General features: G+C 38.3%; 1 protein-coding gene across 1 annotated transcript in view; it reads left to right on the top strand.

Moving 5' to 3' along the window:
• The window catches only part of ANK3 (ankyrin 3), a 329,784-nt gene that overhangs the window by 230,707 nt on the left and 80,031 nt on the right, over nucleotides 1-19,046 (top strand). Inside the window, exons 27-29 of the mRNA XM_029931727.1 lie at nucleotides 444-546; nucleotides 15,680-15,786; nucleotides 17,748-17,780. Coding sequence (XP_029787587.1) covers nucleotides 444-546; nucleotides 15,680-15,786; nucleotides 17,748-17,780 — 243 coding nt within the window. The remainder of the gene's footprint in view (nucleotides 1-443; nucleotides 547-15,679; nucleotides 15,787-17,747; nucleotides 17,781-19,046) is intronic.

The raw sequence follows: 19,046 nt of genomic DNA, 5'->3' as shown, positions 1-19,046 counted from the left end.
TGGTTTGCAAAGACTTAGGAACAGACCCATTTGCAGCAGACATAATTCCATTCAATAGTGCAAGGTCAACAGATAAAAGACTCTGGTATAAGTCCTTCCCATAGAAAAAAATCTCTCAAATTATCAAGAGTCATCTTGTTCTTGTCAGTTACTCTGTTAGTTCAACTGTCATAGTGAAACATCCAGAGTTTTCATTCATTTCATTTTGTCACAGATTTAACACCATTTGGCCTAATTAAAAAAAAATCTGATCATAAAATTGTCTAAGCTTAAGAGATTTCCTCAAATTTAAGGGATCATGTTTTTGATGATGTCTTTTCAAGAACAACTTCTGTTGATATTTATAGCCATCTTGCCTGTTTTCAAAGTTGCATGCATTAATTTTATTTTATTCATCTCATCATCATCCACCACTCTTGAATGGTTAACTGTAAATACAACAGCCTCCGCTCCTTCAGTTCGGATAGGTCATACACCTTGAACAGAAGCTCCTATGCACGGGACAGCATGATGATTGAAGAACTCCTTGTGCCATCCAAAGAGCAGGTACGCATCCTCCTTAAAATATTGTTGGATTGTCGAATTTTCATTGCTGTGATTGAATTGAGCTCTTTGTTCCATGACAAAATCCGTATCTCTGCATGTTTGATTTTGCATTTGTAAATCTTACTGTACTGCCAGGGAAAAAGGAAAAAAATCTATTGTAAAAAAAAAAAAAGTAGGGGGAATCAGTTGTGCCATACACAGAAATAGCCTGGTCTTCTGCAGATGAATCCCTAAAAGCCCACAGAGAGGAACTCAGAAAGTCCTAAGAATGACACAGACACCTTTCTCATTTCTAGGTCAAATCTATTTCAGTTTTTTTAAAGAGAGTTAATAATAATTGGTAGCTCAAGTTGCTGACATTATCCACATGAATGTTTGGTTTTCCTAAACAAACTGGGGGTGCATGCTGGAATTTTCTAGAATTGTTTTTAGCAAGTAGTTAAAGATGAGATTGGCCAAGCTTTTGATCCCTTAGCTTCAAAGCTGCCTGTGATGGGCTTCTCGAGATAGGATAGTATTTTATTTTCTATCAGAACCTCTGTTGGTTTTCACACAGTTTTCTTCTTTTTGTTCATCGTTTAACATAGTTTAACATAGGAAGTTCTATCAATGTGGTCCTGCTGTATAGGGGCTCAGGGTTGTTCATTATTCTAGATACACACACAACCTGGTTTTAAATGTGAAGTTGTGAGCTAATAATGGGCCATAAAACTAATGTTGAAGGTGGCTTATCATATTCAAGCAATGTAAATAATTGATGAAATCATGCTACACTTATTCACTGAACAATGAAGGTAAATTGGAGCAGGTGAATACATGATAGTAACATTATCACCAAGTTAGAGGTTTAAGCAGCTGGTAGTCAGATTTCAGGGACTCCCATGTGTTTGGGACATGCTGACTTCCAGACTTACAGATGTACATGGAATTTCACAAGAACCTGCAATAAATATTTTATTGCCTTACACTCTCTGGAACATTCTTAGTGAGCAGGTTTTACAGAGGTGAATACAGTAGCTATTCAGTGTTTGGTCAGACACAGTCTTTGTAGAATAATTATAGGTGTGATAGGATGTCATGGTTTAAGTAGGTATTAGCACTAGAGAAAGCACTTGTTTCAAATAATGGAGCTAAGTGCTTGGGTGTAAGGTGTTGCATAGGTATTGGTTGAGATTTTCTGTGGGGCTCTCTCTTGGTTGGCCGTGGTCATTATTTTAGTCAGGTTATTCTGATCTCTTCATGTTCCCAATTGAAATAAGATGTTAATGGATATATTAATGACACCAGTGTGGAAATGCCTGTTATTCTCCATGCCTAAGGAAACCCTACAAAACTTAGAAAATTGCAGGTGATAGGAGATTCCTTGGGTATCAGTAACACTTTAGTCATATATAAAGCATGTGCCTAGTTCCATACTGGAATCTCAAACGCTCGATTGAACCTAATGATGGTTTTTATTTCTGAATATATATTTACTTGGGGACAAGGGTCTGAAATTGGGGCCATCACCCCCATCACCACCATGACCTCACCATGATTGCCACCAACACCTCTACTCCCACTGCCAGTTACACTACCTCTCCATTTCTGCACATCAACCTTAAAATATAGATGATTGCCATGCTAAATGCAGCAAACAGGCTTCGGAAGGGTTTCACGTCATTATCTCTTAGCTACTGCCAATACCAGCTTACTCAGGGAGGCTGGAAGGAGTAGCTTTAATCAGAATGAAGGATTTGTGAAAAGAAAGGATAAAGAAAACTTTAAAGGTAAAGGTGATGTTCTCTTGTTGATTTTGTTGCCACTTCAGTTTGAAAAGCAACTCTGGGGGCGCCTGGATGGTTCAGTTGATTAAGCATCTGACTTCCGGCTCAGGTCCGGATCTCACAGTTTGTGAGTTCAAGCCCCATGTCCGGCTCTGTGCTGACAGTTCAGAGCCTGCTTTAGATTCTGTGTCTTTCCCTCTCTCTGCTCCTAGCCTGCTTGTGCTCTCTCTCTCAGAAATAAATAACAGTAACAAAATTAAAAGAAAAGAAAAGCATCTCTGTGGATGTCACAAAGAGTTTGGGACATTTTGAAGCTCTACAGGGGAATATCTCTGTTCCAGGGGTGCAGTTTTCAGAATTGAAGTCATCATTAAGTCAGCCACTACTTTTCAAATGGTTCAGCCAAAAGAAGTATGTATGTGTGGAGAGAGAGAGCTCAGGCAAGCCCAAACATGGCAAAATGTTAATGTTGAATTTAGGTGAAGTGTATATAGGTATTTCTTTTACACTTTTTTTTCAATCTTAATTTGTTTGAATACCTTCAAAATACAACGTGGAGGAAAGGGGAAAACAAAATCTGAAAGAAGTATGTTAACTTATTTAGTGTCTGGTGTCTCATTTATTATAGAAGAGAGAAGAGGCTAATTCCTCAAAGGGAGGCTAAAAGGAAGGGGCTAGGTGTACTGTGCAAGACTAAGGAGAAGGATTTACTTTAGTAGGAGGCTTAATATAAAGCACAGACTTTATATTAGAATTAAGTGGCAGACATTATTAGTTTGTGTCCATCATGCCTTTAAATCTGTATTTATAACTTCAAAATGGAGTTTCTCCACAGTATTATGTCTGAAAGCATGCTAGAAGTCTGAAATATTTAGAATTCTTGAAGCAATGACACATGACTTACTGTCAGATTTAAAACTGCCCTGTCATTGCCCAGTTAGAGTTGCTTGGACACATAAAGTTGAAAATGAATAAAACTCTCCATGTGTCGCTTATTTTCAAAAAGAGTAGACCTCCCTCACCAATACAAAGCACAGTTAGTTGCTTCTTTATTATCGTGCTTCTGATTAAGGAGTTTGCACATTAACCACAGTGAAAGTACAGTTGAGACTCAGGATAATTAGCACGGACCTGTCACTCCTGTGTTCCTAAGAAGCCGTGCTGTTGAAGGCAGTGTGGAGGCCAGGGCTGGGAAGGGTGTTGGGAGAAGCGAGCCCGTCCCCGTGCCCTGCTGAGCCTTAATCATGATCGGTTTATAAACCACTTATTTCTCCCTTGAGTGATCAGGAGTGGACGTGATACTGGGTTTTCCATGGACTCCCTGTCCTACCTTCCCTTTATCTTGCAATCAAGAGTCACCTGTAGATATGCCTCAGAAAATATATATGTAAATAAATCATGCCTTGCATCTGTCAAAAGATTTTATTATTTAAAGCAGTGACTCTCTGCCCTGACTGCTCATGAGAATCATCTTAAAGAAATTTTTACGGGCACCTGGGTAGCTCAGTCATTTGGCCGTTCGACTTCAGCTCAGGTCATGATCTCACAGTTGCTGGGTTTGAGCCCCACATTGGGCTCGCTGCTGTCAGCTTGTGAGTGCAGAGCCCACCTCAGATCCTCTGTTCCCTTCTTTCTTCCTCCTCACTTCGGCACTCTCACAATAAATAAATAAATATAGAAAACATTTATTAAGTATGATTGCTCACCATATAACTTCACTCATGTGTGGGACTTAACAAACAAAACAAAGAGGAAAAGAGAGAGACAAGGAAACAGACTCAATTATAGAGAACAAACGTGGTTATCAGTGGTGGGGATGGGTTAAATAGAGGGTGGGGATGGGGATTAAGGAGTGCACTTGTCAGGTGATGAGCATTGGGTAATGTATGGAAGTATCGAATCACTATATCATATACCTGAAACTAATGTGACACAGTATGTTAAACTGGAATTAGAATAAAAACTTAAACACAAAAAACAAAAATCTGATTGCTCTGTGGCTAGGAGTAGCTCAGCATAGGATTTTTTAATGCACTGAGAGCTGAAGCCCCTGATTCCTAGTCAGAATTCCTAAGTAGGAGAAAGAGCATCTGGGTGGCTGTCAGAAATCATGTAACTTTTGAGCTTGGGGTCATGAGTTTGAGCCCCTTGCTGGGTGTAGAGATTACTAGAATTTTTTTTTGTTTATTTATTTGAGGGAGAGAGGGAGAGAACAAGTATGTGAACAGGGAAGGGGCAGAGAGAGAGGGAGAGAGAGGATCCCAAGCAGACTCTGCACTGTTAGCGCAGAGCTCAATGTGGGACTTGAACCTATGAATGGTCAGATCATGATCTGAGCTGAAACCCAGAGTCAGATGCTTAACAGAATGAGCCACCCAGGTGCCCCAAGATTACTAGAATTCTTAATCGGGGCACACATTGGAATCACCAGTGGCTCTTTGGAAAAGACGATGCCTATGGAATCAGAATCTCCCTGTCTGGGTTCCTGGATATGTGTGGGTTTTTTTAAAGCTGCACAGGTGATTCTGAGATTCCTCTCTGCATAAAAACCACTTATTTGAAGCAACTCTGGCTGGGATCTTTTTGTATATTTATCATTCAACATATAATGTGTTTGTTTTATAAGCTCTGATTTGTGTGTGTCAGATTGTCTTGGAACAGCAATCCAAGAAAGATTCTTTTCCAAATAGAAGGTAATAAGAAAAGGGATGATTCCAGATTGAAGCCCAGTTGTCTAGGATGAATACAATAGACTGGTTCTTTCATTTGTTCTGACATAACTATTGAAAGCAACTGCATGATATGGCTTATGTAACTGCTGTGTGTGATCCACACCAGCCAGGCCTCGTTATATAAATGGAATAGCATTTAGTAGATGCTGTGTCAGGAGGTATGGTGGTGATGCTTATGGTGATCATGGTGAAAACAGTTCATTTTGAGCTCCTACTATGTGCCAGACACTAAGTGTTTTACTAGTATTGACTCATTTATATTTCACAAAAACCCTTTGAAATAATTTCTTGGCTCCATTAAAAAGGTGAAGAAACTGAGGCACAGTCAGTTAACTCACCCCTGGGGGCACAGGTGATAAATGGCAGAGTCACTGGCCATGTGGCTCCAAGCTGCTTCCTTAGATGCTGTGCATTTGTGTTGCTCTGTGTGAGAAGGAAGCCATCAAAAAGCCCTAGAACTTTATAATCTGTCCTCCAGGGTCTCACACTTATTGGTATTTTTAATATTGATGTGATACCATCATCTTTATCCATTTTTTAGCAGGAAAGATTATATTCAGACATGTGTTCTTTTTTATATAACATTTTTTTAATGTTTATTTATTTTTGAGTGTGTGTGTTAGCGGGGGAGGGGCAGGGAGAGAGGGAGACAGAATCGGAAGCAGAAGCAGGCTCCAGGCTCTGAGCTGTCAGCGTAGGGCTCCAGCTCACAAACCATGAGATCAGGACCTGAGTTGAATTCAGACGCTTAACTCACCAAGCTACCCAGGCATCCCCAGACGTGTGTTCTTTATTATGCTTATGCCTAATTCTAATAATAAATCCTTATTTAATGTGACTTACAAGGAACCCACAACTTATTCAGCAAAAAGTTATGAAAACTGTGGAAAAAATCATCATGCTAAAAAACTATGGCATGTAGAGCATCATTCAAGGAATGGAAATGCTTGACCGTCACACAGATATGAGGTAGAAGGCATGATAATGGTCAAAAATGTTTTCCAGGCTAACCAATTAATTATACCCCCTTTGAATGACTCTAGAAGTATTTGTAAGACCAAGAGGTGATATATACAGCTGTCAGAAACATTTAATCCAGTATGAATTTCTGATAGTTACTCAAAAATAGAAGAGCAGAAATCACTTAGGGATATGAATTGTTTTTGCCTGTGTACACCCATTCCATTTTCATCGTGGGAGATGGATCTGATGGTCAAACCTCTTCCCCCATCCATTTTTCAATGTAGTTTACAAGGATCAGAAATCCCTTCCCCTTTAAGGATGAGCCCCAAATCTGGCCATTGAGAGCATTCCTCCTCCTGGATTATAGTGATTTCTTTAGGTTAAAATATAAAATCTAAGCAAGTGTAATGAGACTCAAATTTGAGACTTTCTAGCTGTTTTTTTTTTTTTTTTTTTTTTTTTTTTTTTTGTTGCTAAGCTCTAAAGATGATCTCAACCCAAAGCTGCTAAGGGCAGAACGTGAAGACAAGCAGTTCCTACCATGTTTTGAGCCATGGCTGGATTCGCCATGCCTGAAGTTGATCCTTCCTAGACTTTCCTGCTACATAAACCAGTGAATTAATCTCAATTTCCTCCCACCCCTGGGGGGCTGGGAGCATCTTAAGCCAGTTTAATTCGGGGTCTGGTCCTCACTAATATGCTTATATTATGGTGACCAAACCTGACATAAACAACCACATGTCCAGGGCAACATAGAAAGTCTTCCAGCATCTTAAAGTGTCATTCAGACTTGAGATTCTATTGTTTTATGCTTTCTCTCTAGAACTAAATAACAGTTGCTTTTTTTAAGAGCATAGCTATAAACTTGGGCATTCTAAAACAAAAGCTTTTAGAAAAACATTCTCTGCTCACTGATCACTGAGGAAGAGGGCCTTCCATTTGGTTTCAATTCTTTTGATCTAGAGGCAGCACGTCCATGAAGAGAGAATGGGGCAGCTGCTTGGCCCTGGCCCTCTCTTGGGAGGTTGCTTTCACTTTGCAGCCTTCTCCTCTCACAGCAGATTTGCCGACATGGCTTATATCTAAGGGAATGAGTGGCAGGGCTTTTAATAGTGACCAGGTTAGACAGTTTCACTGTGGCAGTGTACAAATGGTTGCATGCGCTGTTTGAATGGGAGCTGTGAGGTCCTTCAGTCGTCAGTGTGAGAGGCCCTGTTCTAGCCTCCCCATACCTGGAGGCTGCCATCCCTTCCTACACCCTCCCTGCAACTCTCATTTATCTCAGCCCAGCACTCACTCCACATCCTTTGGGTTAGACTTGGTCTTTTTTAAGGCTAAGGATGGTCTCATGTATATTTAGTCATATATAGTGTTATGTACTGCTTGATATATTAGCAAGTCGTAAGTGAATTGGGTTCTTCAGAAGAAATTGCATGTCTGTCATGTCACTTCAAGACCTAGGCAATTACCTCAGTAATAGAAATGAAGAAGAACACCTAATCCCAGAGGCTGGTTATGCTAATACTCAGTTTTTCCTGCTCTACCTCTCACTCCATTCTCCTCCCGCACCTCCCCTGCCCCCACGTCAGCAGACTGGCCTTCCTGTTTCTGGTGTTGAAGGTAATTCTAAGGGGATCTCAGAAATGTGCATGGTGGCAGAAGGTAGCCAGCCTGGGATTAAAGATTTGCTCGAGATAGTCTCCTGGCAGATAAACACCTTTGACTAGTGACATTTAATATACTGCTTTTTCTCTTCAGAGTGCTTTGCCAGCATTTCTCAGGTGATCCATTCAACACCTCTCAAAGATTGGTCAACAAGATTACACATTTTTTTTCAAGGCAGACAGGTTGGTGTTGTGACTTAAGGTGGTACAGTTAGTTTAGACGTCTTGAACTACATGTTAATGTGCTAACACTTTCAATGCTGACCTTGATTCACCTTATTTTGTGGAAGTTGACAGCTAAATTATTTTGAAATCAATGAAATTTAGAAGTTCCAAAGAGCTTAGCTTCTATAGTTTGTATCTTAGTATCAAATAAATCTTAGGAGTAATAATATTTGACTTTAAGAAAAGAAACATTTTGGGGGAAAAAAGGCCTGCTTTAGTCAACCTTTAATTTTTATTTTATCTTTTGCTTAAATCAGGTTTTCTTTTATGGAATCCATTTTTAAAGGTGTACAACTTGATGTTTTGATATATTTGTAAAATGATTTTCATAATCAAGCTAATTAACATACCTATCACTTCTGAGGGTTACCATCTTTTTGTGTGTAACTGAGATCTACTCTCAGCAAATTTCAAGAACACGGTACATTATTATTAACTAGTCACCATGCTATACATTAGGTTTCGAGAGCTTAATAATCTTATAACTGTAAATTTATACTCTTTGATCAATATCCCCCCTTTTCCTCCACCCCTGAGCCTCTGGTAGCCACCATTCTATTCTGAGTTACTATAGATTAGACTTTTGTCTTTAAGATGGAATCCACTTGTTAAAAGAATATTTCCAACTATTTGCACTGGATGTCCATACAGACCCATAGCAGTTTGCCATTTCATTCAGTATCCATTGTAGATCACAATACTTATAATGCTTACTGTGGTACCTGCCACAACATGGACGCACACTGGATTATCTCATGTCATGTTTTCAGCGTCCTTATGAACTAGGTACGATCATTACCACATACTGACAAAGAAGCTGGAGCTGAGGACAGTATTTATTTCACTTGCTCAGTATCACCTCATGTGACGCTAGGTGATAGAGCTGAGAATAGAATTTAGGTGCAATGGCTGTTTGAACCCATTCTGTTGCTGACCACTTGGATGCCACTCTCATATGCCAAATACAGCACACTGGACAAAGCATATTCACCACGGGGAGAGTTGACATTTACACAAGTATTTGTCACAGCCAACTATTTGTTAATCCATCAAGCTGCTTCATCTGATAAGACATATGCTGTCCCAAAAGCTACAGAGGGCTGTAATGTCCTATCAATTTAAGAAACTAATTATCTTTACTTATAAAAATATGTGAAGTTTAGAATTATTATTATCTGTATTTTTGTTTGCATAGCAATTTAAAATTTTCGAATCACTTTCACAATACTTGGATCATTCCGTTCTCACAGTTAATCAGGACAGGTAATCTTATCTACCAATTGCCCAATGCAGAAATGGAGGTTTGGTGAGGTGATCAACTTGTCATTCACTGGGCAGTGACATGAGGTAGCCAAAGTCAAACCCAAATCATGTATTCTTGGTCCAAGGAAACTGCTGCCCTCATGGGTCCCCCTGTCCGAGTCCTGTCTAGTTTGTGGCCAGGGGGTAAAATGGTCCTTGCAAGCCTTTCCGTCAATGGGCTCCTGTCTGGTGCCATCATCCGAGTGTTTCTTAATTACACTGTGTTGATAGTTTTTCAGATTAACCACAATGCACTTTGCACGTGACCTGATACTGTGAGGGCTACCTGGTTATGTGAACAATAGCACGTCAGGGCCACCAGCTAACCTACAGGACTACCTTCTGCTGCCTCCCAGGGGCAGCAGAGCTGACAGAAAAGGACCTTCACTGGTGTCATCCCACACTGGGATTTGACAGCGCCATCCTGGAGAATTATCTAATACTGAAGTTAATTGGGTTATTCTTTCTTTTCCTGGCATATACTTTCTTGCTCCTTGCCTCTTTTTTTCCAAGCCTGGACATTTATTTCCAGACCTGGGCCTTTGGGCGTGTCCTCTTGTAAGGCCAGTGTATACTTGCTCTTCTCTTTCATCTGATGAATAGGGCTAATGAGAAACTATTTCTGGGAAGTATTAGGCTCATAGAAGCTGTGATATCATCATTAGTCAGGCTTTGGACTCTATTGAATAACATGCATTTTGATTGACATCACTTCCAAGATGACAGTTGATGTGCTTATTCATATCATTTTTGATGTGGGAGTAAAAAGTCTTATTAAATCAGTGTGAATTTTTCCTTAACATAGTGTTCTACTAACTAAAGCTACCCAGTGCTAGGTGTTGATTTTATGTTGTCATGTTTTTGAATTATATCTCTGAACTTTAGTTTCCTCAGTTCTGTACCCTGTGAAATGGGTATAGTATTACTCCTAGGGCTACTAGGTTCTGAGAATTCAAAGGATACATGAATATAAAGGCCCTGGACAGTCCTTGACATTGAGTTGACACACAGTAAATTTTGGTATTGCTATTGTTAACATTAAATGTTTTTGAGTCAATAAGTAAGTCGTACACATTTACAAGATGCATTCTTCTAACTGAATGGGCTCCACTGATTTGATAGAAGCATGCTTTGTGTGTAACTGTAAAGGCCTGATGCTGGTACTGGCACATCGTTGTTTTTGCTGCGTTTCGCCCATTACTGTGTTTTAACAAATGAGCCAGTATAAACGAGAGTCCTTTGGAAAGCAGAAGTGACTACTCATAGAGGGAAACATTAATATGACTCCATGCCAACACTGGCCTTGGTGCCAGAGATATATATATATATTTTAATGAAAGAGTGTCACATACATGTATGTGAGCATGTGCAAGTGGGAGAGGGACAGAGAGAGACAGAGAGAGAGAGACAGAGAGAGAGAGAATCTTAAGCAGGCTCCATGCTCAGTACAAAGAGCCTGACATGGGGCTCTATCCCATGACTCTGGGATAATGATCTGAGATGAAATCAAGAGTCAAGCACTCAACTGACTGAGCCACTCAAGTGCCCCTTGATGTACATTTTTATTCAATCTCCATAGTAACTGACACTCAATTTGAAAATTTCAAAGGACACTGAGACTGGGAAATGTTAAGAAATACACCAAGGATCATAAAACCAGCAAGTCACATTGGGGCATCTCCAGAAGGGCTTTCAATAAATGAAGATAAGCAAAGGTCAAAAAATATAGGTTCAGTTAAATGGCCTTATTTTGTATTTAAAGGAATACAGTATGGGAATAACATGTTGTTTGTGTTTAGATAATTAAAATTGGTAGGTCTACACATAAATGTAAGCAAACCTCTTTGGAAAAAAAATAGTTAGGACAAATATTGGGACATACAGCTCATCCTTTTGAACAAGTATATTTGCTCAGTTTACATTTGTTCGTTTATATGATGACAAAGTTTCAATGGGTGGCAAAAAGTTTGGAGAGTAAAGGAGTCAGGAAGGAGTGATAGGGACTTGGGACCCCAGTGTGCTGGCACACTTGTGCCTCCATAAATAGTACATGATGGCAGTGATAGCTCCTTGCATGGTATAATTCAGTGTTTCAATAATTAATGTTGCCAATGAATGTTTCTAAGAGTTCCAAAGGTAAATAATTTACTGTAATTACCAAAGAGGAGTGATATTACTTATTTATTAGAACTTAAAAAAAAATGGATCCTTTGTGAAAAGTGACCCCATGGCCCCAAATGTAGGATTGATAGTGTGCTAAAAAATTAAATAAAGTGAGCATCACCACCAACTTTATATTAGTATTTGCCCTATTCTGAAGGTTAGTTGGTTAGAGTCTCCAGAGGTCAGTAAAATTGGTAAATAGAGCCAGACTGACACTAACACATCATCTTTGGTTAATCCATGTAGAATTTAGGAACTTTCTGAAGTGATGATGTGTTGCTCATTTCGGGTTAGGACCTTGCTATTATGAACTACTATTCTTTTCCAATTTGATTTCTTTGTAATTAATTGTAAGTTTTTAAATTTGTTTTATTATTGAAGTTATACAAACAAAAAGCCATGTCATTTTATAAGATGTACTCATTAGGAAAAAAAAAAAAGAATTCATATATATACCTTCAACCTCCAATTTTTTCTCTCCAGACACAACTGCTTAGCATACTTTTTGATAACTCTTATCATGTGCTTCCTTGGCCTAAAATGTATATGTGGCTTCTTGTTGGCTTTCACTCATTTCAGGAATTACTTATGGACTTCCCAAAATGGAAGATCAAGTTTTTAAATACCTATTTTTTTAAGTACCTCTTCTTTCCCACCGTCCACACTTTCCACCCCCCTGCATTCCCCAGTTGTATTTTACTTTGGTTATGCCAGTATTTACTGTTTCTATTATTATGCTGATGTAAATCCCATACACAGATGTGAAATATATTTATTGCTTTCTCCTTTTGGCACGATATTTTGCTTTCCCTGGAGGTTTTCGTATTTGCTTCATGTTCTCTGTACAGATCACTAGTCCGACCCACCATTTCCTCCCCAGTCATGCCAGTCTCCTCTCACTATGATCACACTCATCAGGTGTTCTGTAAATTTCATCTGCTCAGTTTATCCCTCTGTGAGCTCTCTTGCTTGTCAGGTTCCTGGGAGTCTCACTGCATGGATGTCCTCCTAGGTCTTCCTTCACTGTCACCATGAAAACCCCTATGATTGTGGGGACGCCTGGGTGGCTCAGTCGGTTAAGTGTCTGGCTTTGGCGCAGGTCATGATCTCACGGTTCGTGGGTTCAAGCCCCGCGTCGGGCTCTGTGCTGACAGCTAGCTCAGAGCCTGGAGCCTGCTTCAGATTCTGTGTCTCCCTCTCTCTCTGACCTCCCCTGCTCACACTGTCTCTGTCTCTCAAAAATAAAATAAAAACCATAAAAAAAATTAAAAAAAAAGAAAACCCCTATGATTGTTACATTAGACTGTGTCTTCCCCCTTCTTGGTTTAATCCTTCACTTTGATGGAATACATCTTCCAATAGATTCCTTACAGAGTTCATGAGAAATATATTTTGGGGGGTTTTAGATTTCTGAAGATATCTTAATTCTATTTTCACACTTTTTTTTTTTTTTTGGATGGTTTTAGAATTCTGGGCTGGATATCATTTCCTCTCAGGACACTAAAGGAATTGCTCCATTGCCTTTAACTTCAGCTTTTGCTGTTAAAAGACTGATGGAAGTCTGCCATGTGTGATCATTTTTCCTCTTTAAATTTGTAGGCTCTTCGTCTCCAGGTTCTAAAATTTCATGATGATGTGCTCTAGTGGGTTTACATCATAATGCTGGTCACTCAAGTGGATTGTTTTACTCCGGGAACTCAGGTCTTCTGCTTGGGGAAGTTTCTTGAATTATTTCTTTGATCTCTTCTCTATTTCACTATTTTTCTTTGTAAAACTTTTTTTGGAGGAAGGAAATGGATTTGGAATTCCTGAAATAATCCTCTGCTTTCTTGTATGTTCTCCTATTTTCTATATTTGAAAATCTCCCCCTAACTTCTAGATATTTTTTCAACTTTAATGCTATTATATTTGTTATTTTCAATGAGTCACTTTTTCTCTGAGGTTTTTGTTTTTAGTATTTTATTGCTTTATAAGTATAAAAAGATCTCCTCTCTCTCTCTCTGGATATTAATGAAAAATTTTAAGCTTTCTTCTCCCTAAAATGCCTCAGTTTCTTCCAATTTGCTTTTGTTCTGTTTGCTCATTTGTTTATTTTATTTCTCATATTAGACACTTTATAACTGTCTAGTGACTCTTGGCAATTTGCTCACTCCTAAGCCCATTGGAAGCTCTCTGCACGGAGCAGAAAGGCTTTACATCCGTGATTTCTACTGAGGTAATAAGCCAGGGACATTTCACTGGGAAATCTCAATTCCCACTGACTTCTAAATCACTGGGGAATCCCAGAGAAGATTTCCATTATCTGCTTGAAGGCTCTGTTCTGATCTGTCTGGGAGAACAGTTAAGAAGGACATTCTTTCCTCAAATACAGCTTCTGCCTTTTTCTCGTCTGAGAGTCCAGTTAAAAACTTTCATGTGTTCCACATGTCTCGTACTATTTTCTATGTTTTCCATGCTGTTTTTAAATCCTTTTGTACATTTTTCCATCTACACTTCTAGGTATCTAACCCTGTTTTCTATTGTGTCTAGTCAAGAACTGACATTGTATTTAGAAGTGAACAAATGCCCATTTGATTCTTTCTTATGTAATTTCAGTACCCTGTTAAATTATCCACCTTTTAATTTATTCCTCTTTTTTCCTTCATTTTTTTTTAATGTACTAATCAGAGCTGTTGTAAAGTTCTTATTTGCTTACTTCAAAATATAGGATGACCTGGGAGTCTGTTTATAGTATCTCTTTTGTTTTTGTTCATGTGCTCTCACTATCCTTGGCCATTTCTTACCACATGCTGGACATGAATATATAAAAAGTTGCAGACAGGACACACCCAATGATGATGTAATTCTCCATAAAGGGTGCACCCTCCCTCTGCTAGACAAATAGGGTGGCAGCTGATCATTTCAATCCAGTCAAGTTTTTGCTGAAATGAGGCAAAATCGTTTGCCTCCCTGGTAGACTCGGACTACCTCTGCTTTTTGTCCCTGGCCCTTCAGGGTCCTTGTGTGAAAATATTGTATGATCCTTTCCCTTGAGAAGTCCCAAACTTCTAAATATTTTTCTTATGAAACTGCCAAGAAGCAACACTCTGCCTTTTCATGATTTTCTGGTTAGATTTCTAACTTTCTGTCTTGCACAGCTCCAGAATTCAGCAAACGTTCTCCACAGAAATCTGTGGTACACTTAAGGCCACCCAGATCTCTACCAAAACCCCCTTGGTTTTTCTAGGCCCCAGTGGTGGCCCTGCAGGTACAAAGCCCATATTCTATCTGAATTGACGAACGCACCCAAGTTAAAAATGGCAGCAAAAAGTCCACAGGGGTCTTCAAGCCCCTCTCCTCTCTGGAGGGCAGCTCCCCTGTTCTCTGTGCCTCTGGTCCACAGCATTCAGAGTCGATCTGCATATTTCCCGGTGTGCTTGAGCAGCGGTAGGCTTCTGCTAGCTACTCTGCCCCACTTGAAAACAAAAGTCAGCAGGATGGGCGGGTCTTTTTTTTTGAGACACGGGAAAGAATTTTATAATTGTAAGATGAGCTTGGAGATGGGTTCAAGTAGCTGAAATCATGGTTAGCATTACTTCTGTGATATTCCTTTTGCCAGTTACTGGAGATGCTGTCCTAGAAGATTGAAATAAAATGAATACTTGGGTGACTCAGGCAGTTAAGCATCCATCTCTTGATTTCAGCTTAGGTCATGATCTCTTGGTTCACAGGATCGAGCCTGGCATTCGGCTCTGCACTGACAGCATGAAGCCTGCTTAGAGTTCTCTCTCTTCCTCTCTCTCTGCTTCTTCCCGCCTCGGGCTCACTCATGTTCTCTCTCTCTTTCTCTCTCAAAATAAATAAATAAACATGAAGAAATGGTTTTTTTTAAAGAAAAAAAACCTCATGCAGTGGCATGTTTAAGAAAAAAAGATTGAGGGGCACCTGAGTGGCTCAGTAGGTTAAGCTTCTGACTTCAGCTCAGGTCATGATCTTGCAGTTTGTGAGTTCGAGCCCTACATCAGTCTCTGTGCTGAAAGCTCAGAGACTGGAGCCTGTTTCAGATTCTGTCTCCCTCACTCTATGCCCCTCCCCTGCTGGAGCTCTCTCTCTCAAAAATAAATAAACATTTAAAAAATGTTTTAAAAAGATTGAAACAAAACAACTTATTAATAAGCTTTGTTTTCTATTCTTGAAACTTCAGTGTAGAGTTGTAAAGGAGTAAGTATGAATTTATTTTGACTACCGGGACTTACAGAGACACACAAGTATATTTTGTCAGTACAGAGAAACCAGTGTTTTGTGTGTTGTTGATGTCTTATGTCATTTTATTTTGCAGCATCTAACATTTACAAGGGAATTTGACTCAGATTCTCTTAGACATTATAGCTGGGCTGCAGATACCTTGGACAATGTTAATCTTGTCTCAAGTCCTGTTCATTCTGGGTAAGTAATCTAAAAGTCACTTTCCTTTATCCGATTAAATGAACATTGCATTTATTATTTGTATTTATAAATTCATACTGACAAGCTTTGTCAAGTATGTATGAAACATTGGTCTTCTCAAAGACTTCCTGAGTGAGTACATGCCATGTATATTTGTAAATCATTTGTAAATGTTCTTTTCTGAGCAATTTGCTATACCTGTTTTTTTGTTGAAAAAAACACAGTGTTGGAAAGGAAAATAATTAAAGTATTGGTGCATAAAAATGTCTTGACTGTTCTAGTACTACTTCTGATTCTTTAGTTTTCCTTTTTGGTGAAAAAAATTAAATCTAGTCATTTCCCTAAATTTTACTTGATTCAGATGAAGTTTTATTTCTGAGTGTCTGATTTTCCTTTCTAATGGAAAGTTATATGTGTAGGTATTTCTGTTCATTTCCTGTGCCGACTGCTCTTGTGCTTTGCTTTACATGATGAAACACCTGTGACCCCCAGACCAGTTTGGTGCCTTATGCATTTCTGAAATAAAATTATGATGAAGTCTTATTAACTACAATTAGAAGAAGAGAAAATAATTTTAAAAAGAAAAGAAGTGAATGTACCAATGTGTGTACCCCAGAAATGCTGTGGTAGAAACCGCATTGAGCAGGCTCCTTACCGCTGCCCCACTGGTAGCAGATTTAGAGGTGGCAGGACAGGTAGCCTGCTCTAACTGCTGAGGTGATGAAAATGTCAAGGTGCTTTCACCTTTAAATTTGGCATTTAGACCATAAATTAGTTGTGATCCAGGACAAGGGTAGATTGATTTGGAATTAAATAAATTAACAGTAATTAATATTTCTGATGCTATATGTATTACATAAATCATTTTCTGCTGCTTTTAATTCAAATAAATTGTAATAGCTAACCTTTACCTTTTTATGTGCCTGGCATTTTGTTAAATATTTTAAATGTATTATCTTAATATTTAGTTGAACCTTAAAATGACACTGGGAGATAAGTTTTGCTCATTATCCCCATTTTGCAGATAAAAAGTCAGACTTAGAGTAACCCTCCAGGTTAAAGTATCCTACAGAATTATGGCCTGTAGCACAAATAATTGCAATATCATTCAAATGGAAGTAATTGACTTGAAAGTGCTTTATAAACTATAAACTACACATAGTCTTTGACTAATTAATGTTGCATCTCTTTAACTCAATAACAAAAACATTTAATTATAGTAATAATTTTTTTTAAATTATAGTAATAATTTTTGCTTAAAATAGCCACACCATTAATGTTAGATGTTTATGGGTCTAAACTTACAAAAGCAAAAAAAAAAAAAATCTGTTGGGAAGGAAACTATGAAATATTTGGGATACATTCAGTGAGCCACATGTTGAAGAGGTTCTTTGTATCAAGATTGGTGAATTGCCACTGTGTTACAAAGACCTAGAACCAGCATTTTGTTTTCTCCACATCGCAAAGAAAAACACTAGTGTATAATTTAGGAAACTTTTGTCCTTCGCTTTTGTGCTTTGCTTCAAATGATAGTTGGAACTCCAAATGAGAAGTTGAGGAAGCATAGAATAATAAAATCAGAAGTGAACTTTCCCATACATTGGAGACAATGAAATATTTGAATATGCAAATTCTCTCTCCTTCCTCTTGAATTTATTGAGATCAATAGACATGTCCAGGAAAGCAAAAGTAATGGCACTGCTATGCACTTATTTGAAAAAGGAAAATATAGACTTGGTGTACACTTTGAAATGGCTCACTAATGCTGCCAGGTCTGGGGAATAGCTTCTCGAGACACGGAAGGAGAATATTTTTCCAGGTTGTCCCACAAATGCCAAATGCCTTGGTTTCATTTTCTGATGCTTTTTATTTTTCCTTTGCTTATCATTGACATTTTCTGTTGCTTGCTTCTAATTATCTTACATTAATTTCTCCCATTTGCTTTCTAAATTATTTTGCAGCTATTCTTCTCCACTTCCTCAGTATGATTCAAGGTGATAACTGTGTCCTTTATGTGAACCATCCTTTTTTGTATTTTTAATTTATGTGACGTTTTCCCACAATTAGATGTGTCAGTGTCTGTAGTGTATCAGCTTTTGTCATCCCACTGTTCTTACAACTAGAAACATTCGTGTGTTAGTTTTAGGATCATTTATAGAATTCCTACTTTAGTTTAAGTATTAATAAGATACGACAGATATGTTTAAAGATCACCTTTTGATTTGTTTCTGTGAGTTATATTGCATGAAATTTTATTTTGTATAGAATATGTAAGGAATGAGTTTGGAAAACAAATCACTGAATTTCATGATGTTCTTGAATAATAGGATTCTTATCCTGCTTAATATATTTTCTCAAGTTTCCTCAGTCTCTTGGCTCTATAAAGTTGAAAACCTTAGGACAATGAATGATTGCTAATGATTACCAACTAGGCACTGGGTGCTGTGCAGAATCCAGAGAAAGAGCTTCTTCTATTTTGTCGTTAAAATATTCTAAGACATTGTTTTTTTTCCATTTGGATCTGATATTCTTTGTAGTTTGGATATTTTTATATTAGCACTGATGACCTTCTTAAACTACCTTCATACTCCTCACCTATAAGTGTTTTATATATTTTTTTCATATAGGTATATTTTTAGTATTAGTAACTGCATCTGACCTAGGCAGTTTCTAAGTACCCTTAAGAGAATAGTTTTTGTTCAGTGGGTCATTCAGTGAACATTTATTATGTGCTTACCAGTTCTGCAGGTCAAGCAAAGAACAAGACAGATCCTAATTACCATCTATATTACTGAGATCAACTCTTTGTCGCCAGGGCAAACACTACCCTCCCAGTGTAAACATTCCAATGTTTGTATGAGCTAATACAACCACATTTTCAAGCCCAGAGTTGACCTCAAATCATTTTTAATCCATTCTGTTGCTATTATTCCCAATCACAAGTTGATTTTCACTGCTAAATGCTGGGACAGATAAGATTTTGTCGTAGGCGTCTTTATAAAGTTGCCCTATTATCTTCATTGCTGAGTAAAAATAGTTGTTAATATGTGTTTGTCTAAGACAATATAGGCTTCCCAGAGCAGTTTCAAGTGAGCCTTGTCATGGAGAACCCAAGGCAATTCATGTGGACACTTGCACAAGTAGACAAGTGTCTTTGTCTTTGAGGTGAAAGTGTATGTTATGTTTTTGATTTATCTTTAAAATTTTTTTAAATGTTTATTTATTATTGAGAGACAGAGAGACACAGAGAACGAGCAGGG

The sequence above is a fragment of the Suricata suricatta genome, chromosome 2 (assembly GCF_006229205.1).
Source record: "Suricata suricatta isolate VVHF042 chromosome 2, meerkat_22Aug2017_6uvM2_HiC, whole genome shotgun sequence".
Lineage (NCBI taxonomy): Eukaryota > Metazoa > Chordata > Mammalia > Carnivora > Herpestidae > Suricata > Suricata suricatta.
The sequence above is the reverse complement of the archived record's forward strand: the minus strand, read 5'-3'. Positions and strand labels throughout refer to the sequence as shown.